At 43.3% G+C, this 27,597-nt stretch overlaps 1 protein-coding gene across 9 annotated transcripts in view; it reads right to left on the bottom strand.

Annotated features, from left to right (window-relative positions):
• Positions 1 to 27,597, bottom strand: part of aga (aspartylglucosaminidase) — a 172,708-nt gene that overhangs the window by 51,889 nt on the left and 93,222 nt on the right. For 8 of the 9 annotated variants that reach the window (XM_087131737.1, XM_087131732.1, XM_087131729.1 and 5 more), the window contains one exon: positions 8,729 to 8,862. The exons of the other annotated variant lie outside the window; for it this stretch is intronic. In XM_087131737.1, coding sequence (XP_086987863.1) covers positions 8,729 to 8,862 — 134 coding nt within the window. The remainder of the gene's footprint in view (positions 1 to 8,728; positions 8,863 to 27,597) is intronic. 9 annotated transcript variants of the gene reach the window in all.

The following is a 27,597-nucleotide window of genomic DNA, read 5'->3' as shown; positions in this document are numbered from 1 at the left end:
AAGCATCTGTTAGTGTTACTGTCGAAGGAGAATTGAGGAAATGGGGTGCCACCACGGAGGTTCTGGCATGAGAGCTACCATTTAAGATGGGATCGGATGAAGCCATTAACTGGATCTGGTCAAACTGAACCTTAGTAAAAGCATGCCGTAAAATCTCAGAAAAGAACCCGTCCCAGGGGAACATCATAATTGGGAGGAGGGGCAGCTAAGATGTGTAAAAGTGTGTTTCTGGAAGGGAGGAGGAAATTGTAAACTTCTACTTCTAGTATCACCAGGTTACCTCAATGTCTCAGAGAAGCACTGTAAGACTCCTGTAAATCTTGTTCAGAATTGGGAGAAATCAGCAAAAAGGACTCCTCGTGGGCGCGTGGAGGAGACCGAGGGTGTTGGCAAATTGGAGAATGGGAACAAGAGCGTGACAGATCCCACGAAAATCAGTTGAAAGTCCAAGTTGAAGGGAGGTCACTGTCGAGCTCTGACGATCGACAAGTTGAAAAGAAACTAGTATGGAGATGATTGCAGTGACTGCAGCTATTGGTTCCCAAGCACAAGAAAAATGGCCGCCGGTCCCAGCTCCCATATGAACGAAACTTGCTGAAACTAAGTGGGGGCATTCCCCGAGAAATGGAGGGCAGTAGACAAAGATTGGGTTGTGCACTCATACATACGAAGATCCCGTAAATAAAATGACCAAGAAAAAGGGTAATATTGTGGTCGATGAAAACCCATATGATCTAGCCTTTTATCTTGAACTGCATGTGTAGGGAAACTCAGCTGACCCACCAGCTGATTGCGTGACTGGAATCAGGCAGTTGTATGACAAAACAGACATGCTCTCCACATTTCCCCTGGAAACGTTTACCACACATAAACTTGATAGGACTGTCAAACTCGCTGCAGATTGTTGTGAATTTCCATTCAAAATTGTGGCTACAGCACTAGAAACCACAGAAGTATCCACAGAAGCAGGCAAGTCTAGTAGGGTAAAGTAAGATCGTTCTGCCATGAAGAAAACCATTTCCAAGTTTCGGACGACTGGCGTGAGCAAATTACACACAGATTTTCTTGGGAACATAGGCGACATCGGAAACAGCTGGAGGGAATATCAAAGTTGAAGGGCAATAAAGGTTCACCACATGATCCACATTAAGACTTCCTGAGTGTTCTCTTCCTTGTCTTAGGATCTGACACAATGGTAATTAAAGTGAAGTGTCAGAAATATGTTCTGAAATGCCAAGCGTGTATAAGACAAACACGAAACTTCGAGAACTCTGTGTGTGTGCTGGGAAAAAAGGGTGATTTACCTGTGGAATTCTAGTCATGGGGCATGCAGTGTATGGGCTAATGTCATGGTCTCTGTCCTCTCAGCAAAAGTGCTTGTGCAAGTGCACTGTAGGTATCGAAGGTCAGGTATTTCAATATTAGATTGACTGGTGGAACAGCTACAGAAATTTTGAATATCAAAGATATCATTGACTTAGGTTTTCACGACAGCAGTAGAGCCTGTATTCTTCTCTAAGATCTGCAGGTGCTGCAACCCTCCTTAAACTATTTAAGAAATCATTTGGAAGCCTGCCACATTTGCAGCCTCCAACTAAACTGAAATGATCATGTGTTCTGTATCAAGATCCTGCAGGCAACAGCAAGAGCACTGAAGTGCATGTCACCACACACCAAAAAGTTGGAGGACCATCTGTCCTGCCAGCTTCCCCATGGCAAGCTTAGTGATGGATCTCACAGAGTGGTGGCCATATGAAGCGCTCCAAGGGTCATTTCATTTCTGGCTGCAGAATCCCCTATGCCAGGCTGGAGTAGTTTTGTTGTATCATTTTAGTTAGATCATTGATTGACTTCTGTTGTGTCTCAAAAATTTGCTGTTGTTTGTGCATTAAATCAATTAGCATCTTAGTATCTGACCTAGCCACTGTTGCTTCCACTTGAATTTTTTGGGGGACAGGGAAGTTTGTTGTATCTTGTTTCTCGTCTTTCTATGCCCATTCAATGGCCTCTGCCCCGAGTTCAAAGAAATCCATAGATGACGACCCTCCTATGTTGCTACTGAGATATTTTAAAAGAGGTATACTAAAACACCTGCAAACTGATCTTCAAGCATTCCTGCTTCAAGGGGACTTACAGCATAGAGGAAGGACACAGGAGTTGCAGCTCTGGCACTTAAATGTGTTCAATGATGGTCGCCACCAAGTCAGATGAATAATAGAAAACATTCCACAAATGCCTGATTACTGCCTGCATCTTAGCTGGATATAAGGGGGGCCAGTAATATCTTAGCAATACTTGTAGTTTTTTACTTGCAACTGCATACAAAGTAAAGCTGTGACCAGGAAAAAGAGAAAAATCCCTGATATTAGACCTACTTTTGCCATCGCAAATAAACTTTTTAAATTTCGATACACTGTTCCATTATCCATGCAAAGCTTGTAATTTTATTCCACTCCCTCCAATACATCAGTGTTCAAAGACTTGGTACAAATTTGGCTAAGACTGGTCGGTAAAATGTTGACATTTACTGGAAAGCAAAGTTCATAAGTAACAAAATGCACTATTTCATCACAGGGAGTGATTGTGAAATCTCACAAAATACGCTTTTGTACAAATGCCGTAATAACTAGAATGGCAAAGCCACCATGGCTCGCTGCTTGTTGTGAATTACATTACAGTTCTTTACAGGAGAGAGGAATGCCTATAGAATGTGGGTCCAGTACAGTCAGACTAGACCTGGACAAGCAGTGCCTCCCCATCATCCTATCCGACTCTTAATCTGCCCCTTCCCATCATCCTATCGACCTCTTACTCTGCCCCTCCCCATCATCCTATCCACCTCTTAATGTGCCCCTCCCCATCATCCTATCCACCTCTTACTCTGCCCCTCACCATCATCCTATCCACCTCTTAATGTGTCCCTCCCCATCATCCTATCCACCTCTTAATGTGCCCCTCCCCATCATCCTATCCACCTCTTAATGTGCCCCTCCCCATCATCCTATCCACCTCTTACTCTGCCCCTCCACATCATCCTATCCACCTCTTACTCTGCCCCTCCCCATTATCCTATCCACCTCTTAATCTGCCCCTCCCCATCATCCTATCCACCTCTTACTCTGCCCCTCCCCATTATCCTATCCACCTCTTACTCTGCCCCTCCCCATTATCCTATCCATCTCTTACTCTGCCCCTCCCCATCATCCTATCCATTTCCAACTCCATGTCCTCCTGCCATCTCATCCATTTCCTACTACACCCCTCCCCATCATCCTATCCATCTCTTACTCTACCCCTCCCCATCATCCTATCCACCTCTTACTCTGCCCCTCCCCATTATCCTATCCACCTCTTACTCTGCCCCTCCCCATTATCCTATCCATCTCTTACTTTGCCCCTCCCCATCATCCTATCGTTCTCTTACTTTGCCCCTCCCCATCATCTTATCCATTTCCAACTCCATGTCCTCCTGTCATCTCATCCATTTCCTACTACACCCCCTCCCATCATCCTATCCATCTTTCACTCTGGACCCCTCCCCATCATCCAATCCATTTCCTAGTCTTACCCTTCTCCATCATCCTATCCATCTCCTACTCCATCCCTCCCCACATTCCCTTGACTTCTTACTCTGGCTGTTCCATCATCCCATTTATTCAGCCCAACCATTACGGCAACCTTACCCAGCATTTCATCCACTTTCTACATAGATGTACTTTGTCCCCATGATCCTCCTCCTACAGGTACCCCTCCCCCAACAAACATTTTAATCTGTCACTTGGGCTCAGTTTGGGCGACTTGTTCCCGTATGTTCACGAACAGCTCGATTTGTTGTTCGTGGGTCGGCCACTCGAACACCGGAAACAAACAACCGGTTATCGCAAGCAACATGGCGGCGTCCATATACATTATTCGAGAGTTAAGGTTTGGATGGGCTGAATTCTTTTCTATATAAACAGGAACATTCATTTCTGTGTTACGGAAATAATTAATGTTAATTTTGCAAAACTTCCCATTGTCTACATGGTCTATGGATTTGGGAGCCATCTCTCTACTTTTTGCAGCTGTTCAAAAATCAAAATTTCACGAGTTTTCCGTGTGTTCCTGTAAAACACTGACGAGGAGGTGGTGAGTGATCCTGTTCCGAGAACAGTGTTCTTAAGTCGTGTTCCCGCTGTTCGAGCGTGAGAACAAGAAACCTGTGTCAAGAACAGGCCGCCCGAACTCGACCTTGGAGTACCCCCCATCCCTTACATTTTTCCCTCATACTGTACATGTACATTTGTATGTGTCTAAACACTGTCTATACACACACACATGTACATTACAGGAGTGCTCAGTACATATGTACTGTATGTACTACAGGGTAAGTACACAATACAACTCAAATTGTTAACATTCAACTTTTGTAATTTTTTCAATAAGTTTCTAAGCATTAGGGCCATAAGAAACTATTTAAATACTGATGGAATTCCAAGAAGAAGCAAACAAGCACTCAATGGCACATTTTAACACCTATGGACCTGCAAGGAAAAAGTTTAACATTTGATAGCGGACGGACGGACAGAAGACAGAAATGGGTATTACATAGGCTCGCACTTGCTTCGCAGCTCGCCAAAAATGATTCAAACAAAACAATGTTGTAAACAACCGGGCTATTTACTCCCAAAATAATTCCAGAAGAAAGAGCTTGTTAAGGGTAATGACTGCACATACAGATTTAGGGCACACAGCGTAATGCAAACACCTGCGCAAGCATTAAATTTGATGTTGTCATGAGATCACACCAAGCACAAACAAAGGCATGAATATTCAATTTCCTATGCCTCAGTGCACAAAGTTTTAAGGATGTAGATTACCAGCGGCCGCAATTATAGGATAAAAACTGGACATGATGACATCATGATTTGGCATACACCTTCAGATGGTAGTCTATCCACGAATTGGGAATTGGCCTCAAGAAAAGGCTGAAAGTCAAGGGTTAAACATACAATGTCAATAAGCAAAAAGTGGAAAAAGAAGAAACATCTACATGTTCTATGTCTGTTTGCAATGGGCTTTTTGTATTCCCACGCTTTTAAATAAAATGTCCTGGCCAAGTGTGCATATGCTATCTGCAAAGTTTCGACCCAATTGGACACATACCTTAGAAGATATAGTGATTTACATGGTGCACCTTTATTGTCATGTGATTTGACACCTGACAAAGCCATTACATGATGTCAATTTTCATCAATAACGATTCCCTTTCTAGCTATCTGCAAAGTTTCAACCCAATGGGCATATACTTCAAGAGACAGGCTTTGAAGTTTGCACCTTAAATGCCATGTCAAACAGCAGTCGTCAACTCCAATTCAATTCAATTCAATATCAATCGCTACACTGCGCACTCACTTCTTCCACAGCCTTGTGTTAGGCAGCGACTCAAAGCTCTGTCATGAGATGCTGATATAAGAAACGATCTATAGTGGAAGCGTGTACTAAACACACAGTGTATGCATGGTTTTTAACCAATTAGTATGGCGTGCAAAGTTAACATTTAATAATAGAGATATCTCTACTGCGCAACAGAAATATCTCTATTAAGTTACCGCTTCTGAGGTCAGCAGGTCACCCTCGACGTTTTGTGTTTAAAAATCTATTATCTTGAGGTGTTTTGAATCATGTCTCAGTACTCGTACTCCCTTGGTTGTTTACATTAGGAAACTTTACATTATTAACCCTCTGGCTCAGTTAAACTTTGTGTGTTACGTTACAATGACCTTTCCGTTGACTCAGTGTGCGGGACCGGAAACAAAATAGAGATATCTCTATTAAAACAGGACGTGCAATAAAGATATCTCTATTAGGAATAGAGACATCTGAATACGCGGTTTAAATGTTAACTTTGCATGCCATTGATGAGACATGGATTTCAGAAAATACAGGGGTTTTATTGGCACACAACAGGCCGGGATCAAATTCAAATTACCTTGAGGGCAGCAGCAGAGAAGAGTGTTGAAAGTGTATGATTTTTGAATATTGAATAGGCACTTTAGTTTGTCACCAAGTCAATGTCAGTGGTAAAAAAGTGACAATAGTTTGCGTAGATTTAATCTCATATACAATTTCAAAACATAGCCTTTTTAGAGAAATAAAACCTGCTTAAAAGTTGGATTTTAACAATAGCTCTTTAACTCCTTCATGTTAATCAAATTTTTCTCTAGTAAATAGTCTGTTTTCTCTAATCTTTTCTTAAGTACATTTACATACGTATACATATTTATAAATGTATTTATATCTTAATTCACACTGATCACCCTGTTTTATCTCCTTCAGTCAATGTTCTAGGACTCGGTGCCTCTAGCTTTTTCCATTTTTACCATTGAGTAATACTGTCTGCCAACAGCTGAGTCAACATAAAACAGAGAAAGTGATAACCCCTATGCTCACTCTTTGTGAATTGAAGCTTTTACTATGAACCATATTTCCTTAGACCTGAATTGTCATGAATGAGAATAAAGTCACAAACAGCATGTCGACTGGACCATGGTCATTATGGAAAAAGGAATACTGTTGATGTAACCAAATGTGGCCTCAAAATCTATGTTCATAAACTGTAAATCTTCTTATTACCCATTAAAAATTCAATGAAATTCCATTTGCAACCTGATTTTCCCATTTTAAGGACATGTTTGACAGGAAATATAAACTTTTCCAACACACCCCATAAAGATTATATTTTCAAAATTGTAGTTGGCTCTATGATTTGATGACGTGATGATTTATGAGAACTCCTAACCTGTAAAAAAAATTTAATGTGAATTTTTCTAAGATTTGTTCAAAAAGACTTCTTTCTCTAATCTTCATTCCATGGTTCAACAAAGAAGGGAGATGGAAGAATTTGTTATTCCTCTATGGTTACACTCAGCCATGGCTCAGCTCATTACGTGAATCGCCAAATTGGAGCAGACCCGAGTTTGCCCAATGACAAACTCGGGTCGGTACTCACTGGTTTTGGATCAAGCAGTTTGCATTCCAATGTTACTTACCAGATCAAAGTTAACAACGTGTGAACAGGTGGTTTATGACGGCACTGCCTGTGAGTTTGCTGACAAAAAACCTACAAAAGTCTACTAGATTCTTACTGATACTGTATGGCATTGGGAAAAGTGCCAAAAGTTATTGAGTAAGCAACTTTGAATCATAAAAATAACCCAAATATATCCTGATAAATCACATAAAAAAATAAATAAATGACATAAAACAGTCAAACTTTGCCTATGCTCTCAAACAATTCCATTATTTTACACCATCAGCAGCTTGCAGCCAGTATGCCATGATTGACAGGGTAATGGTCACACTGGCCTTGGAGAAGTGGGTCCTAAGGTGATTGCTTATTTTATAATTACTTACTGCCATCCAGTCAGGATGAAATCGGAGAGTAGCATTCAGAGGTTTTGGCTAATAGAAGTTTCACATAATGTGATGTTATGAAGAGTGAGAGACGTCCATTTGTTTGTTAGGAAATAGGCCTAGGCTTACTTTTAAAGTTTATGTCCATGGGCATGGTAAACTTCTACAAAATCGCTTAAGTTGTGTCTAGACACAACATTCTTTCGAACACAATCTTTCCTTTCCATAATTATTTAGGGTTTTGTACTAAGTTACGTATTCAACTCATAGATGGTTCAACTTCAAGTTCACTGCTATGTTTACTGGTTTGTACCACAGCAGGCACAAACATCATGTGATGACTAAACGAATGCTCTCATATAAGTTAACTTACAAATGTAAGCTAAGCAAATGTACCCTATGGAGGCCAATATCTCCAGAACCCCAAGTCCAACGATAATGAAGAAATCTGGCACAGACCAAACCAAGATATGATATACACAAAAAGAGTTCACTCATCATGTTATCAAGTAATTTTATATTAATTTTGCTTTTATCTCACATTCATTCTTTCTTTTTTTTTCAAATCACCTGGGCAAAAATTTTTTTTAATTACTTTTGCAAGACTTTTGGTCAGCCAAGTTAATGTGTTGGTTGTTTGGGAATTTTGTAAACTCATTATGATGTCAACAAAAGTGTAGTTGTTCCATATATTACGAAAGGTCTAATCAACATGAAATTGACTGAATATACAATGTATAATTTTACTGCTGATCATATGTGTAACGTGATGGTACAATCGGTTAGTTAGACAATTATTTGTCAAATCCAACTGACACCATGGATATAAAGTTCATAAAGAATGTGTTCCTGGGTTTTGTATCTTCATCAGAGTTTAAGAGAGACCCTATTGCATAGGTAGTCCTAGAACAGTGTCTTGATGATGTCACCTCAAGTCCCTTGACACGCCTGCAACATAGAATTCTTCGCAGGACAATACTGGGTGAAACTTAGCATAGATTCATGTCAAGATGCTTTACATGTAAAATTTTGGTAGCGTCATCACAGGACTTTTATACATTGCTATTTTTCCCTATGTCCCATTCTGTTCAACGCATATTCTTAGTAAAACACGTAATTTTGAAGTTCTCTGTGCCCGACTTGTAGTAACAGCAGTTATTATCTACATGTAGTGTAGACATTTTCCTAATGTCCTAACGACACCATCAAAACTTGGCAGTTTTCAAAAGACATACTGGATGAGCCCCCTCCAAATGTGGAAAAGCCAATTATTCTGTCTACGGACAGACAATGCATCTTCTTTTCTATTTACTGTTTTATCTGAATGTCTTACCGTGAATTCCTTGCTTACTAGCTGCAACAACAGCTCCGCTAAAATCAGGATAATATTTGATGATGGGCTGCAAAGCTGCTTCACAGGCACTACTTGGACTCATCCCTTGCTTCATATTCTCCACAGTCCGCAAACTGTAATCCAATTTAACACATAAACTGTGCATCAGATTATATACACCCATGTTACATCCCCAATCATACCTGAACATACATGTACTGTGGCACTGACAACTTTCTCCAAGGTCGCCCCAGCCTCCTGACCAAACCCTTCGGTGAGCCCAGATAAGTGGCTATCCAGGTAAACCTAGGTGGTGAGTCAGTTTGGAGTGCCGTATGCTGCCAGCACGTGCTGCTCAGTCTCTCTTCAGGATGGACACCTAAGGAGACTAACACAGTCTACTGACTGGGGGTGCTGTGTAAACAGCTACTAGCACTGGTAGCTCGCTGCAAGTACACTTTTGCGCTACAAAGCCTCACCCTCATGTTCAGGCCGTCCTCGGTCTTAAAAACTGATACTAACTTAAAAAGTAAAAGATGTGCTTGATCCCTTGATATAACTGCAAATCTTCTTCAGGTAACAACCCAAGGTGGAGGTTGGACAATGAAAAAGAGCTCAACTTGAAGTTCAAGTCATGTAGTCACTTAATACAAAAATAACATGGAAACTAACAGTTCACATGTTTTCTCAAAACAAAAAGGTTTACTTGATTAAAAGGTCAAAAGGTTTACTTGATTAAAGTTTAATACAAAAAAAGGCTCTGAATTTTTAAAAGTGTCACAAAATGATTTCAGTAACTTGAAGCCCAACTTAAATAAAACAGCATATCACCCTTGAGGCCAGGCAACAAAACTTAAGGTTCAGTTCTCAAGGTTCTTGAAACAAGATGAATCACTCTCGATGGTAGCTACTGCATCACAAAACCTGCAGTGAAGTTGACATTGTAGGTTCTCTCAATAACTTCTTTGGAGACTTTCACACCATTCTGGAACCTTGATAGGGTATGCACCTCCTTGACATGACGGACATTGCCAGACAGCATTATTTCTAAGGCAGGGTTGCTGATGGGTACTGGATGATGTTCCCCTCATTTATTCCCACTGATCCTGAAGACTCGGGCAGAGACTGGTTCAAGAGATGAGGTACTGAAAGTAACTTCAGTTGCAGGGTACTTCTTTCAAGGACCCGCCAAAAGCTAAGCTGCGGGGAAGATGCTGCTGCCTCTGCATCACTGCGGAGCACAACATGCAGATCTTTCTTGTCCTCACTGCCATTCTCCTTCCTCGGATTGTGAACCATGGACATCATTCCCTTTGGTTTTCCACCAGATCTGGGTTCAGTGGACTGCAGCTGTTGGCTCAGGCACTGATCAACTAGACATCAAGCCTGGGGAAAGAGAACACTCTGTCACATCCTGTGCCTCCAACCTTTCAGGAGCTGAAGGTTCCGACCACTCCCGGGCAGCCTCTGTTGATGTCTCCCATTCCCTGTTTCAGACTCTTTTACCACTTTCTGTTGTTTTGACTTTGACTTCCCTGGGTCCTGTGTTGTTTCCGGTGCTCGGCGCTTCTCAGGGTGGTCCTGCTGTCACTCCTTATCAGCCTGCTTAGTCCCTCTATTAGTCTTCCCACGTCTGTGTTCCTCTTCAGTTTCAGGGTAGATCTTTGGCAAGCCGTCCAGGGATGATGGATGGTGGTTTTTGTAGTACACCCTTAGGTTATCCTTTCGTATGTAGCCCTGCTCACACTTCAGGCAGTAGAACTGAACCTGCCCCTCAGCTCTATGGCTCGCCATATGTTTGTCAAACCTCATCTCGTTTACGAAAGTGTCTCCACATTCTCTTCAGCTTAGAACTCTCGTTGTATTCCAATCTCTTGGTCTCTGCTTTTCTGTATTCCAGTCTCTGCTTTCTCGTCAGAAATGGTGTATGCCTCCAACCATGTGCTAAAATAATCCCAAATTACAAGAATGTATCGAATCCAGGGAAGGGTCCAACTATATACCCATAGCCACTCGCTCAACAGGAGCCCCAACTAAGTGTTGTTGCAGAGGCGCCCTTGGCTTTTCACTCGGTGACTTCCTCATTGCACATGAGTCGCAATGTTTCACGAAGGATCTGACATCCGCACTCAGGCCTAACCAATGGAACTTAAGGCCTTCCTCACTGGGAGTTGGTCCCATTGCAGCCAGTAATTCTTTGCAGCTGTTAATTTTGGAGAAACAATCTCCTGATCCAGTCGTGTCCCTGACTCTTCCTTAGCTTGAATAAGCCAGGCCATCTGTTCATCCTTAAATTGTGCCTCTCTCCAATCATCTTTAGAGACTTGGGGCTGCATCCCCACTATAATAGTTGGTGGGTTGACATGGATGACAGGACATAGCTTTGACCATACTTTTATTTCTGCTTGGGTGTTATGCTGGCGGTGTTATGCAGTGCGCCCTCTGTTGTCTAATATATATCACATTCCCCCTTTTAAAATGAAAAAAAGGAATGAGGCTGTAGGTAGAAAATGCTATGAAGGTGTAATAGAGCAGAAACAAGAATGGAACTTTCAAAGCTTGTTTTAAACCTATAGAGATGTGTGTGTCTTAAAAAACTTTGATAACAGCCGATTAATAACAAAAGAAATGAACACACTTTGTGACATCTTCACAATCCGGAAGAAAATAAAATCATAGACGTTCAGTTTAGCCTTATATGGTTTAGTAACACCTAAAAACAAAACAAAACAAAAAGAATAAAGTGTGATGCATGACTTCTGCATTTATGTAACAAAAAAGAAATGTTTGAAATCTCGTTACATGTCCAGTGTAGTCATCTGCAAAACACTATTCTGGACACTCTTTTAAATCAAATATGAAAAAAATGAAAACAGGAGAAATGCAGAAATATATATTAACCCTTCGCACCGGGAACCGTTGACAGCCATAGCTTTGTGTGAGGATTAGTGCATACCACACATACATTTTACTCACCATGCAGCTACGGTTTCAATGGGGCCTGCTGCTGGACAGAGCTTTGCATATTGGGCATACCGCAGCCCAGCAGTTGAGGTCAAAAGAATCCCGGTGTTAAGGGGTTAACAAAATGACATTTGAGGATGGAAAGGTTCACGTATGTATCTGTCCACAGTTTAAAGATTCAGTTTGTTTGATGGTCAGATATGTTGACCCGATCCTGTCACAGGGGTGTCTTGTGCATGTCACATGCCTCTTTATCATCAGAGTGAGGGGGGTCAAGAGCAAAGATGATATGCTTTTTTGCAGGGTCAAAATCACGAATATGACAAAGATTGTGGCGGAGTTCATGCCCATTGAGTGTAATGACAACATACGAACGTGGTTGCAAACACTGTTGTTTAATCTGGGCAGGTATTCATAACCCAGTGTTTGGATCCTGGACACAGACAAGCTGACCAGTGTTAAATGACTTCAGATCCTGGGCAAATCTGTGGTGATATGCTCTCTGTTGCGTTTGTCGTTCTTGAAGGCGCTGGTAGACCTGGTTCTTGTGATCCAGTGTGTTTGTGATCACATTAGCCAGATTGGTGAGAAACTTCCGACAACAAAGCAGTTCTGCAGGGCTTGGCAGTTTTTTACTGTCAACTGGGGTGATTCAAAGGCATAAGACAGCCTTGCTGATGTTTTGTCCACTGGTCTTGGCCTTGGCTACTGTGCACTTGACAGTCTGAATCATTCTTTCAACAAAGCCATTTGACTAAGGAAAATGAGGCGACAGTATCTCATGTTGAAATCCCCATTCCTCAGCAAATGCTTTGTAAGCTGTAGATGCAAAATGTGGACCGCTGTCACTGACAATCTTTTCCGGGCACTCCTTGCACAGAAAGGATTTGCTGAATCACATCGAGAACAACACGCTTGTGCAATTCACAGGCATTCCGTGAACTAAAGAAACTAAGAGTCAATCACCATGAGTTATTCATATCCGTCAAAGTGGAACAGATCAGTTCCAAGTATCTGCCACAGTCGAATTGGTAGCTCATGCAGAAGTAATGTCTCTTTACCCTGTGACCACTGATGCTCCTAACAAATTGAACACTAACTGATGATACACTCTATGTCATGATTCAAGCTGAACCAATATAAGTCTTTGGCCAACGCTTTGCTTAAGTTGCACTTTGGTGGCTTTAGCATATAGGTATGCACGGTTGCAGATGTGATGACATGCCATCCCTTCATTAGGATGTCATGGGCTTTCGCGAGCTCATCGCGAAATGACCAATAGGGTCTGAAAGCAGGTAGGAGATAACTCTTCCAATCTGGCCAACTGGGTATGATGAGTTGCTTGAGATCGTCAAGGAGTGGGTCACGTTAAATTTCATGTTTGACATCTGCAAGGTGGTCGGCAGTGAAATGCACAAGGTTTACCTGAATGTCCAGTTTACATGTGTGTACCGTCAGTAGTCGGAGAGCGGGACAAACTGTCAGCAATTGGAACCTTCTTGTCAGGGGAATATTGGAGAGTAAAATTATAGGGCTGAAGGCACATGAGCATTCGCTGGAGACAAGGTGGTGCAGATGTGAGTGGCTTTTGATGGATCATCTGGGGAGGTTTATGACCAGACTCAACACTAAAATGTTTACCATAGACACATGTATGGTAGCGCTCACAGTGCTACCAAAACTTTTGCTAACATTTCTCGCTCAATATTCGCGTATCTTGTTTCAGCTTCACCAAGTGCCTTGGAGGCAAATGTACCTGGCTCACCCTCCTGCAACAGGATTCCACCTAAACCACGGGACGATGCATCAACCTGAATTGTCATGGGCTTGTTAAGGACAAAGTACCACAATGTAAGAGAGTTGCATATCAAATTGTGAACTTTCTCAAAGCACTCTTGGTGGCCTGGAGTCCATACATAGAGTCATTATGAAGCGGCTCACACATATCTCCTGTGTGACTTGCAAAATGCTGGATAAATGGACTGAGATATGTTACCATTCCGAGAAACTCATAAAGCTGTGTCTTGTCAGTAGGAGGTGGCATGGCCTTAATGGCATGAACTTTAGCTGGATCTGGGTGAACACCCTGCACATCATAGTCAATGCCAAAGAATTTTATCCACTTTTCATTGATTGAGCACTTGGTATCTCGAATTTGAGACTGTTGGCAGCTGTGACAGTCATGAGTTGATGAAGGTTCTTGTCATGAGAATGTTTTGAGTCTCCAAAGACAATGATGTCATTAGTGATGCTGAACACACCCTTGCACTGTTTAAGTATCTGGTCCATTCGATGCTGGAAGACATCCTGGCTTACTGCTAGGTCAAACGGCATACATTTGTAGCAACAGCAGTCAAAGGAACTGTTGAATGTCGTCAACAGTGAACTGGTCTCATCTAAATGTATGGACCAGTAACTGCTTAGCGTTCAGTTTGTATGATCTCTTCCACTGTCGGAGACTTGTGATGACAATATTTAAGTACCTTATTGTGGTCTTTAGGGTCCAAAGAAGAATGTGAAGACCTCCTTTTTTGCGCCCACGATGAAGCTAAAACCAATGCTGAGAAAGCCAAAACCGCCACAGACCTTATGACAAGGCTGAAATCTTAACACAGAGAGAGATGGACGGAGATTGTCGAGACAATCGACTTCACTCACTCCAGCCATCGGGCATGGCAGACCATCAACAAGCTCACCTTCCAGGCATCGAAATTAAGACCGTGCCCTATTACTGCAAATGCCATTGCAGCTCAGCTGATCATCAAAAGCAGATTCCATGATACCGATAAATCACTCGCGAAGTAAATGACCTGTGTAGGGCCCCCCAGCACTGACTTCCACCTCTCGGGAGACTTCACCTATGACGAGACGAAGATGGCCATCGAACACCTGAAGCCCAATAAAGCAGCCGGGCCTCACAACATCCACCCTGAGTTCATCTTGCACCAGGGTAGCAAAGCCACAGAGTGGCTTTGTTCTTTCTGTTCCCTTTGCCTCTGTACGTCCAAGCTCCCGAAGATATGGCAACAAGCTAAAATCGTCGCTCTTCCGAAGCCAAACAAGCTGCTGGATGACCCAAAGGGATACCACTTTATCGCCCTCCTCTGCATTTCCATACAAGATCATGGAACACCTCCTCCACACACGCCTTGACCAAGTGACAGACCCCCAACTGCCAAAGGAGCAAGCCGGCTTCCATCAGGGGAAATCAACAGTAGACCAGGTTACCCTCCTCACTCAAGACATCGAGGACTCCTTCCAGACAGGTGAGAAGGTGGGCGCTGTCTTCCTCAACCTCACAACGGCGTACGGCACCGACACCGATGATCCCAGACCAACCCAGGTTTCATCATGGAAATGCTGACCAATGCTGACCAATCGCAGCTTCACCCTCCACACCAGCGACAGCCAACACAGCAGGACTAGACGACTGAAGAATGGCATCCCTCAAGGTTCCGTATTAGCCCTGATGACGTTCAACATCTACACCAACGACCTCCCAGACACGCTGTCTAAGAAGAACGAATACGCAGACGATCTCGCTATCCTGCTGTCTGACAAGAGCTGGGGAACGATCGAAACGGGGCTCACGGCCGACATAACCACTCTATCAACCTACCTGAAGAACTGGCACCTGAAGCTCTCCGTGAGTAAGACCCGGTCCTCTGCATTCCACCTCGACAACAGAGAAGCAAACCACGGGCTCAACATCATGGTTGATAACCACAGTCTACAGTTCCTGACAGCTCCGACATACCTCGGGGTTAAGCTTGATCGCACCCTGACATTCTGCCAACACCTGGAAAACATGTCAGCCAAAATATCGGCCCGAGTTGCCCTGATTTGTCGCTTGGCCAGCGTCACCTAGGGCACCTCAACCAAGATGCTACCCAGGCATTGTCTTTTCCACCGCTGAGTATTGCTCTCCAGTCTGATGCAGGAGCCCTCATACCAAGAAGCTGGACAAGACACTCAATACTGCCTTACTCAAAGTCTCTGGCTGCCTGTGTGCAATGCCGGTCAACCATCTTACCAATCCTAGCCGGCATTGCTTCACCAACCCTACGTCGCGAAGCAGCCATCCTGGCTCTGTCTCCCAAGGCCATAAACAACAAGGACCACCTCCTCCATAAGACTGTCATGGACTCTCCAAAAAGTGCACACCTGAAGTCTCGACGTCCCTTTGCAGAGCACGCCCGTCAGCTGCTAAACGCTTCATCGGAGGACGTCTCAAAAACAGTATGGCTTAAACACTGTTGGTCAGCAGAGTGGCAGGCAGCAGACCGCTCCAGGCTTCATAGGTTCGTTAAGGGTGCTAGATGAACTACCAGGTGAGGACCTGCCGCGTAGGCAATAGACAATACTTAACCGTCTCAGAACTGGCATCGGCCACTTCACGGCTATCATGAAAGGATGGGGGCTAAGGGACTCCGCTGCACGTGACTGTGGACACCCCGAACAGACAGCCAATCACATCATCGAGTCCTGCCCTTTATATCGGCAACCCAATGGTGTACCTGGCATAACTACCCTGGACGACAATACACAGGTATTGCTTCACACCACTGAGCTGAATATCTGAGAATGAGACACTCTGGCAGCATACAAAAGAAGAAGAAGGGTCTAAACAGACTTGTAACTGACCATTAGCTTTACGCGAAATGGCAATGCTACTGACCCAATGAGTAGGCTCAGGTACACTGCGGATTATCCCCTGCGCTTCCATACTGTCCAGTTCTGCCTTAAGCTCATTGCGAATATGGATAGAGCACTTACATGGAGCAAGTACAAGAGGTTGTGTATCATCTCAAAGTACAATGTGATACGCACTGGAAAATTGCCAAGTGTATCAAACTGTCCTAGGTACACCAAAATGAGATCCTGGACTGAATGGATCGGTGGGTGCTGTGGGGCACTGTCTTTATTACCTTGTGCATGTGACTCAACGGAACAGTTCAATGCACCAATATTCAACTGGAGAGCTTTGTGCACACCAATGATAACCGGACCATCGGTCTTGCAAACATGAAAAACAGTATCATGCCATTCTGACTTGGCAAGTTTGCATGGTAGAGTCACTATGCCATACTGCTTTATTTCTGTGCCATTGTATACTTTGAGAACAGCATTAGAGTTAGCAAGGTGTCCTTTCGCAGGAAATCCATCAGGAGTCAAGTTACATGGGTATATGTCAACCTTTGCATACAAATTGATGATACAGCATTCTTTGTCTTGTCGCAGTGTGACATATGCGTAGGCCTGATTGCGATCACGTGCGTCAGGACAAATGTTGGTTATGACATTATCAATAGTAATTAATTTGGGAGTTTTTTGCCCTGCCCGATGTGTATTATAACACTGTATACTCAGTGTTTGCCCCCGAAGGCTTGTGAAAAAAACACAAGCGTACTCGGGTGGAACTCAAACCCATGACCTCCTGCTTACTAGTGCGGACATCTTAACCACTCAACCACCAAGCTTGCCAGTGTCAGCTGGCTGGTTTGAGTCAGCTGTAGCAGCGGGTACCTCAAGCAACTGTTTTCAAGGATGGATTTGCCCTGGGGAGATTAATTTGGGATTTTCTGCCATGCTTGACATGTATTATATAACACTGTATACTCAGTGTTTACCCCCGAAGGATTGTGAAAAAAAACACAGGCGTACTCCAGTCAGACTTGAACCCACGACTTCCTGCTTACTAGTGCAGACATCTTAAAGACCAGACCACTGAGCTCGCTGGTGTCAGCTGGCTGGTTTGAATCAGAAGTAGCAGCAGGTATCGTGAGAAACTGAACATAAAGTGGTATAATACACATCAGGCAGGCAAAAAATCCAAAATTAATTAACATCTCCCCTTGAAAACAATATATCAAGGTTAAGTTGCTCAAATGGAATATCAGTGTCCCGATTGTCAAAGGATGCACCTTCAGTAAGTAAGTGCATGTTGCATTGAGGTGGTTGAGCACTGTGTTGTTGAAACTTTGACTGCCACTGTGAGTGACAGCGATTATCTCTGGGACTATGCTTGCGTTGTCAACCAGATTGCTGTTGTGATCGAAACATTTCTCCAATGGTTACATTTTCCACAGTTAACACAGGAAGTGTAGTAAAATGCGATGTTTGATTCGAATGAATCGGGCAAGGGTCTCCTTCCAGTAAAAGAATAAGAACAACAACCACAGTAGAGACATAGGCCATACACACAGTTACAGCTAAAAATCAACGATCGGTCGGTGGGTCGGTTGGTTGCTTGTTTCAGTGAACTGCCACTGAGGCCACTAGGATTCCAGTCAAGTATGTTGGATTTCATGTGATTATCACCCCCAATCATTCGGCCAGTAGCTGGTGCAGCCCTCTAACTCACTCTTCTGCCATTGCCATTCTTTGTCTTAATATTCAATCCTGTATCCATGCAGCTTAAGGCACACAACCTGAACATCCAGGCTCCTATTTTTAAGCACAACAATGCTTCACGAGCAACGCGCTAATTTGCTATTGGTCGCTCATGAGCTGGGGACACCAAACTTTCTCTCCACGGTTACAGTGTACTATATTTAGCCCAGCCCTGTCCCTTTGATCCTAAAAGCCTTTACAATAACAACTTTAAGTGCAGTGCAGTGTATACATGTACATATAATTACGCATTGAAGTCGTTTCCCTACATGTAATGTTGTAGGCAGGACAAAATTCACGAGGTTTGAAGGGGTGTTGCCTGCCACATTTCCTGCATGTGCAACGACGATGTTCTGCGTTAACTACTAAAGCACCATGATGAACATGGTTGAGCTGTTCCATGTGTGACATGATGCTTCATGTGTACGAGCTACATCCAAGCACCGATCATTGGTCAAGGTGTCATCATAAGCCAATAGTTCCTTCTGTAGATCTGGGTGACGTGTTCCAGCAATAAATTGTTCGATAATCTTGTTTGAGCGGCCTTCCATCCCTTTGGCAGCAGGTCCCTCTGGGCCCTCACTGATAGCATCAGGGGAGACCACTGTTTCGGATCCCACACAGTTTAAGGTGGTTTACTCCCAGTCACCAGTGTTGGCTGTAGCTTCTAAAAAGTGCAGCACGGATAGCCCCTTCACCTCTTCCAACAGTGTCAGCACTAGTTTCCCCGGGCTCCAACCCGTCCGTGGCTACCCCTTTTGAATCTGGAAGTTGGGGTGAGTGCAACAGTGTTAGTGAGCATTTAGCCTTAGAGCAGCTATCCCAGATAGGTGTTGATCTTCCTTTGTTGTGCTGAAGTCAGTGTTCCACTTGTGGCTGAAAAAAAGAAGGGTCAACACAGATTCTTACATGTTCGGGTCTAGAAATTGCCAGCGTTAGAGCACAAGTGCATGTTCCGCTGGCTAAACTTACAGTGACCTGCAAGCAAATTCATGCAGCATTAGCACACCGCAAGATCAGTCTATGAACCATTCAGTCCTTGGTGGTATCGTTACAATTTTTGTGCCGAGCAGTTGCACCTGGGCGAGCACATCTGTTGTGCCTGATTGCACTGTCTTGCGGCCTGAAGCAGCCGCTTTCCTTAAATGCACGGCTCGATTTGCTCCTGTAGCTTGAGTTTCTGACTTCATGGGATTTTGTTTTTACTGAGATCAAATAGGAGAACTCATCAACCCTTCATTTATATTTGGATGCAGCTGCCAGTGTCGGTTTTGGTGCATACTTAGATAGCAGATGGGTTCATCTTCTGAGAAGTGGCCCCTCACGCTGAGGCACATATGACACCGTTACCGGCTGTCCTTCTCAAGTGGTAGACACCTTGTCAACTGCCTGCTGCAGACGGCTTTAGCACCCACAGAGTACACTCCAGCACTTGGAATCTGTTTTGTCATTTCTGCCACCTGCAGATGTTGAACACAGGTCGCCCAGCTGACGCTGATGACATCTGTCATTTTATTGCATGGCTTTCTGTTCGCAATTACGCTGCATCCACGAGTAACACGTATGTAGCCGCCACTGGCTACTACCATCAGCTGCACAGTTTTGATGATCCCAATGGGGGAACTGTTCGTATCCAAGTTGCTGGAAGGGTTTCAGTGGAATTGCCCTTCCTTTGATGGCAGGGAGCCTGTGTCGGTGACCTTGCTCACTACTATGATCTGATCATTGCCAGCTGTGTGTGCATCTTCTTTTGAATGCAGTGTGTATTCGATCGCCTTTTCGTTGGTACTTCTTGTTTCTTACACTTAGGGGAATTTGCAGCCGATTCTCGGCACTATATCTCAGAATCAGTGCTCTGTGCTTCGGGTGTAGCAATGAAGTACGTTGACGGTCTGCCAGCAAGTGTACACATTAGTCTTAGACAAGCCAAAAACAATCAGTGTGGCCCCCCTCAGGTTTTCAGTGTTTCATCTTCACTTGATAGCAGTATTTGCACGGTGGCTACTTTAAACAGATTCTTAGGGATGCGCCTGTCGGTTCCACAACTTTGTTTTGCCATTTAGGTGGGGAGCCCCTCACTCATTATCAGTTCAATGGGATGCTACAGCAAGTCCTCAATTTTGTGCATGTTCGTGATGACCATATCTGCAGCTGCACGGTCTTCAAATCCCAGTCAGTGTCCTAAATAACATGTCTTTGCCCGATACTTTATTTACCAATGTTCACTCGCATCATTCATTCAAGTTGAGTTTTAGTTCTGGGCGACTCCCTCTTTTGATGGCCATCTGGGGTTCAACGATAACATTGAGGTCCAGTGGGAAGGCAAGAGTGGTGCTGGCTTAGGGGACATATTTACTATGCTGTCCGGAAGGAAGATGGCTGATCCATCAGTTTTAATACTGCACATAGGCACAAATGACCTTATGCATATTGATGCATTTTCAATGCGCCAATGCATCTTGTTATTGCTGAACACCTGTATACGTCATTTTCCTCAGACATGCTTAGTTTGGTCAAAAATATTACAATGCTTATTCTATTTTGGCACAAATGCACAAAACTCAATGGAGAGCAAGGTATTGAATCAGAGGAACATGGCGGCTGATGAGTAAGACGTCTTATGTCTAAGCTCTACAAATTTGATGGCCAAACTCCAGCTGTAATAAGTCCATGCCCACCAAACTTTCATTTTTGTCTTCGTCATCTACTGGTGATTATCTACTGCTGCCTCATATACAATTGGGTCTTGACAATGCCACAAAAATGGCAAAATCTACTTGCGACGATGAGTCGTCTTCGACTCAGTCACTGATGTCTTCAAACCCTACCGAAGGAGCATATGTTTCTGATACAAGGATGGATCAGTTTGAACACTTCGTTCAACAAGCACTTAACGAGATTCAGGTGGACTTAGGTAACTGAATCAAAAAGCTGGAAGAGAATATCAACAAGTCCATTGAATTCCAAAGCAAGTGCATCAATGCCTTGAAGCCAAGATGAAGCTTTTCGATGGAGTGGCTATTCGCTTAGCTACAGCTGAAAAGTCTATGGCTAACCATTCCGAACAGCTTCAACATGGCAGGAGTGATACGGGAACATGCTCACCGTGATGGCCCAAAGCTGGAAGGCAAGCCACAGCACCTCTTGATAAAACTCAATTGCTGCCAAGATAAAAATCAAGATTCTGCAGCAACAATGCCCAGCACTTAGCAACGACCTGTATTATTGCACTGACAACCTAACCAAGATCGATCTCCAAGAAAAGAGGAAATGGTCTACACAAGTTGCAGCTGCCTACAAAGATGGCAAGAAATACTGCTTTGTGGCCGGCAAGTGGAGGGAGGCTAATGGTTCATTGGCCCACTTCTATCGTTAACCTTAACCCACTGATTTGATGCCGTTTCAAGGCTTCCTCACACTCACCACCTCCATCCAGTTCTCAACTTGTTGCAGTCATCAGTAGTAACCTTGGCTTCTACACAGCGAACTTTTTTTTCATTTGCTATTATTTACCTTATAATTTATCTTATTTATCTATATTTTGCTTCCACTGGTATTTTTGTACACTATTCTGTTGTCCAGTGTTGATTGGTTTAAATTTGTCTCACGTTGCTCTGTAAGGCCTTATTATTATGATTATTATTATTTGACATCTTTTCTGTTATTTTGGCTTTTCTTGTCAACAAATTTATATTTTATCCATGTTTCTAGTTTGGTTGATTTATTCATTTACATATTTTACTACCCATGAGTACCTGCCCACTTAACTGTTCATTGCCGATTGTGAATAATGTTTTGTTATCCTCTACAAGGTTTATATTAGATTGTAATTGTGTTATCCAGGTTCTTTTCGGCTGCATATTTCTCATGTAAAGTTTTGTTGCTTGTTTGCGTTTTCCTTTATTTGCCAGTTTGGCTTACTTTACCTACTACTTATTCAAGCTCAGGTCACACGTCAAAATCCACCTTTGTTACTGTATCTTTTTTTTTTTTCTGCTGTATTATAATTTTCATTTGTTAATTGATTTTTGTTTTAGTTACTGTGTATTTGTTTTGCCACACAGCATGTTTTCTCATTTTACTGCTGATGACTGTGATAATATCTTTGACAATGGTTCATGTTTAGAAAGTGACACTTTTAATGACTTACATCTTCCTCAAGCAGGCTGCTTTTTCATTTTCTATATGAATTCCAGGAGACTCGGTAGAGACTTCCATGATATTCAAGACTACTAGTCCACTTTGGAGTTCCCGTTTTCCATCTATGGATTCACTGAAACGTGGTTCAGAGGATCTCCCCCTCCGTACATTACAATGCCCGATCACACTTTGGTCCATACCTCACGTTCAAAGAAAGTTTGAGGGTGAGCGGCTATGTTTGTTAACTCTCTGAATTTTTGAGTTCAGGAGGACCTAATGCTCTTAGTGACGACTATGAGTGTATATTCATTGAAATTGAGCATCACTCTTCTCGTAATCTGATAATAGGATGTGTCTACAGGGCTCCATGGAACTTCCTAATTAATAATTTCCAGCAGTGTTTTGACTTTTGTTTGAATATTATAGCTATAGAGAGGAAACTGTGCTACTTAATGGGGGATTATAACCTGAATCTTTTGAAATATAAAACCCAGGGTAGATGAGAGGAAAATTTCCAAAGGCAAGAAAATTAACCCTGCTCAGCCGCAGTTGGTGTATGCACACAAGAAACAGTCAACGTACGGGGTATACCAACTGCTACACGTGACATTACATGATGAGTAATGTGGAGAGGGCTTGCCCCCGACAAAAGGCCGGGCGGATGGACTGAGCGGGCAGAGACGAGGAGTAAGCCCGTAGGCAAGCAGTACAATGGCAGGGACAACCAACCAATGCCACAAGCATTCGTGGAACCCTGCAAGTCAAAGCAAGTTGCCTGTGCCACCTGTTTGACGGACTCGCTTACGCCCCAGACGGCCAGTAGAGGGGCATAGATGGGCCGGTACATTGCTGGGTGCTGGACGACGGCCCACAGGGAACGTTTCAGATGCTAAGATTGCCCAATCGGCGCTACCGGACCGGACGGTGAGCCGAGCCGCGCCAGCTGAAAAACCGTTACGACTATGAGTCACCCAATAGCCCTCCCGTGGGCAGACTCTGCCATGCCCCAGAAGGCCAGTAGGGATGCGTACACAGACCAAAAATGCTCCAAGCTCGAAGAAGGCCCATGGGTGTGGAGCTGATCGACCGGATGTATCACCCCAAGGGTGGGGACAGGCCAAGAGACTGCTGCAAGTCGTGAAGTAACTCGAAGAGCAAACTCACAATGCGGGTATTGCACGGTTGTACCCCGAATCAACCGAAAGGAAGGAAACAGTAAAACTATGCACTGTCCTATTTCCCAGGTTAGCAAGGACCGAAACCGCTGCACAAATGTCCAACCACGTGATCCTGGGCCCGTGAATTGGCAAATTACTGTACTCGGAGGGGGGTTAGAAGCACAACTCTAAAAATTTCCCTCTCTAGAGTTTAATGTGAAACACAGAAAGAGAGAGAAACACAGCCAAATAAAAAAGCTGAAATTTGCAGCGAAAAACCAGTTGAAATATGAACAAAGAAACCCTGACTAACGAGACAACAGCTCTCAAGATATTGTTTTTTTGGGTTTTTTGTTTTGAGAATTAAAATGTACAAAATGCCACAACTAATCAAGGTATATACAGAAAAAAAATAAGCAGAATAAATAGACAAATGAATACAATTTTATTCTGAATCAAGAAATATATACAAGAAACAAACAGCACCACCTAGGCGGTAACAAAAGGTTAAGGTTAACAAAAACTAAAGCCTGCCACCTTGAGCAAGACTAAAAGGAATGGCAAAAATCAAAATAAATAAAGGGGAAACAGGAACTGTCTTGCTGTTCACAAGAACGACAATGGACAGACAAAAAAATGACAATTAAACCACAAGAAGGGAAGGAAAAACTCTTGAAAATTTTGGAGCCGGACATAAACACATCCGATAGAAATGGTGCTAAGAAAAAGAGGAAGAAGATGATGGCTGCCTTCGCGGGAGTCGAGCGAGTGAGGGGAACACTGCTGGTGATCAAGAATTTAGCGAATGGAAGTAATGGACTAGGAAATAATACATATGTATTGGTAATCTGCGTAGGTTGCAGGCAGGAGACATGATATTTTATTTTTCGAATAATGGGTATTTTAATGTTTTTTATAATTTCTAGTTTTTGTGTAAATCAACATTTTTAGTCTTCTGACTTGCTGTCTAACCAGAAACAAATAGACAACAAATTTATCTTCATAAAATCAGCATGAGAGATATGAGACAAATTCTGTCCATAACCAACTGGGCCAATTTCAGCAATATATAAGATCAAATGTTGTATTTGTGTTGGGTTGATGACGTAACAGGGAGAAAGGCACAACAGGTCTGCATGAAGATGCACATATACTGGCATCGTTGCAGCCCAAATGCATTAAAACAAGATTTGATGATGTGTAGAAAATTCACAATATTATACAATAACCACTTTCTGCCAGGTGGCTTGAAAAATGCAGTGCACATAATCAGGATTTTTTCAAGATTTTCAGTTTCCAAATTTCTTCAAAAATTTACATTTCAATAAATGGACATTTACACCCATATGAATTACTCTCTAGTGGCCACTCTAGTCTGACAGACAAAATCTATTGACACTTGAATATTTCAGCCAGGCCTGCAGTCTTGTAAAAAGAGCCCAGATTGTGCGGTGTTATGTAACTTTCTTTTGTTCATGAACCTGGCACAGTGTGCTGCTGACCTCTTTTAAATAGGGGCCAGATTAGCATGCAGTGGTGCTGTGTGGCTCATCGCTGCGGTGGTGGAGCGCATATGTCCCAGATGGTAATCCACTCGCAGTAAGTGTCCCAAACGGTGGTATACTCTTTCAAAACAAGGCTGGATTATCTCCACTATTAAGAGTGAAAAAATGTCGGTAATGCCCAGCAGCCTGGTCTTTTGTTCCGAGAACGGTCCAGTTCCCTTTGTCCAATTTCGGAGACCCCGGCCACACATATACACACATGGTGCCTGAAACCAGGCTTCCCAGCAGGAAGTGGTTAATCTGCAAGATGCGTAAACCTAAAATCTTACTCTTAGCTGGTCAAAATAATTGTGAGATTTGTTCCAAAATGAAGGAATATGAGATGTGGAAGCTAGAGATGAAAGTAATTTGCATGGCATACAATTGTATGTGTGTGTGCGCTCATGTTCACGCGCAGTGGCAACAGGCTATTCAGCTTCATAGAATAACACGGTCAATGTAGGAGTACTTGGACCTGAATCTTTGGCTGAATCGTTGCCTACCTTAAATGTGTGTACAACTGAACCTTTTTCTGGGGAAAAAAATCAACCCACGTGTATACTAGTTTGCCAAGTCTATAACTTTCAATGTGTCGAAAAAAAGAGATAAACACGTATCGGATTGTTCTCGTGAAAGTGAGTGGATTCAATTCCTATGAGAGTAACTATAATTTACGCGTAGATAAATGAGGACGACGGCACAGAACCTGTCAGTCTTTAGGGGCTGCTGTGGTGGTCCCAAACCTGGCGATGGTCCAGCAGCACAACATCACACACCAGCAGCTGCAACACAGCACAAAGAGTCGACGAAGCTTCGCTCAAAATTTTCAAGTTTTTAAAATTTCAACTTTTTTAAACATTTTCTTGACTCACCAACCCCCAATTTCAATTTAAAATAATTGATTTTTCTCCTGGTACATTGTACTGTACATGCATTTGATATAAAATAAATACATGCAAAAATCTATAATGCAACACAGTGCGACAACATGGCAGAATTACAATAAATGTGCAGGTGAAAGATACAAGTTCTTCAGTGACGGCGTGGTGAAGCTGTTGGTCTTCCCCTTTTGCACAGGTGCCCTGCAGATTTCTTATGCTTCATTAGTTGGTATGATGTAGCAACTGCCAAATTACAGTCCGGGAACCCACAGATGTGACTCTGATTTGGCTGTTTTCTGGATCATGGAGCTAAGTGGTAAATGGGGTTTTGTCTGTCACGGGAGGTACTTGAAAAAACTCTGGGCAGGAGTCGCAGAGGAGAGGGTTATTGGAGGTGACCGAGATGGGCAATTGGTGCAGACAAACTGGCATAATCTGAGGTGGTTTCAAGATACATGTATGTGTGGTAACTGTTCGGAAGAAGATTGCTGAAGGTGGGGGTGGGGAAGCCATGTTGGTGCAGGTAATTGCATGTTTGGCTGCGAGGCTGATCGCCACAGTAGTTGCATGATTTTTCAGTGCATTTCATGAAAGTCAGAGCATGTGGAATGTCTTTTCAGCATCACATGACATTCGTGCTCATTGAGCCGTTACGTAATGCATAGCGTTCTTTGTGCTATTCATCCTATATAAGTGCTGCATTTGCAATTCTGGTTTCTTCTTGGTTTGAGCACCTGAAGCAGGCCCTAGACACTCTACAGCAGCGCCAAAAGCTGATCAAATTGGCGGACAGATCAACCTCTCGGGTGGGCAACAGTGAGAGTATGTGACAGACAACCTCCCAGATGATTCAGACGATGAAAAGCGGCTACACAAGGCCGAGAAGTCAGCAGCAGCCAAAAAAGCAGAGAGTGCCAAGAAGTTTAAAAACAAGTCCAAGTCCCACGCATCTCCGTTTTCTACCAGTAATTTTGGCCGGTATAGTTTTCGCCGCTACGTTCCCACCCCAACCGGGCTTACAGCTTACGGCTTCAACAACAGGATCTGCTATCAGTGTAGCATTAGTGGCAACGTCCGACCTAATTGTCCCTCTCTGCAGGCCCAGCAGCAAACCGGCATTGCCCCCAAGAACCCAAGTGCCCAATAGACCATCAACCAGTCATTCTCCAGGTACCACACTGTCTTCAAATGCTCAAGCCCATGGTGAACAGGCAAATATTTCGGGCAGGCAGAACTTTATTAATTTGGACAATGCCGTCACAATCGAGCTCGGCGTTGTCGGCCGCTGTTTGCCCGAGCACAATCTACCACCCTCACCAGGATCAAGAACGTTTTTTAACCCGATCAACCAGCAATCCAATGACTCGAGTCTGCCTGAAAATACCTTATCATAAGGCAGATTGGGAGGCAAGACCAACCCTGGTCACCACAGTTCCTGAAGGAGTCAAAGGCAGATTAAAACCTTGTTTATCATTTTGGATTAATGACCTGAAAGCAAACCAGCTAGTTACCGAAACGATAAGTTTGGGCTATAGATCCAGTTTAGATAATCCAGTTTTCATTAAGTCAGCTATTCAGGAGTTGCTACATAAAGGTTGTGTCATTGAGGTTGAATCTAAGCCACATTGCTGCAACCCTTTGACGTTTGCAGAGGGAAAGAAATTACGTTTGGTTTGGGATCTTCATCACACAAACAAATTTGTCGCCAAAATAGAATTCAAATACAAAGATCTCGACAGCACTGCCCAAGTCCTGGATAAGAATCAATTTTGTCCTTTGATTTTGAAGCC

The sequence above is a fragment of the Acanthaster planci genome, unplaced genomic scaffold (genome assembly GCF_054643075.1).
Source record: "Acanthaster planci isolate LZ-2023a unplaced genomic scaffold, COTS_SCS Contig10, whole genome shotgun sequence".
Lineage (NCBI taxonomy): Eukaryota > Metazoa > Echinodermata > Asteroidea > Valvatida > Acanthasteridae > Acanthaster > Acanthaster planci.
The sequence above is the reverse complement of the archived record's forward strand: the minus strand, read 5'-3'. Positions and strand labels throughout refer to the sequence as shown.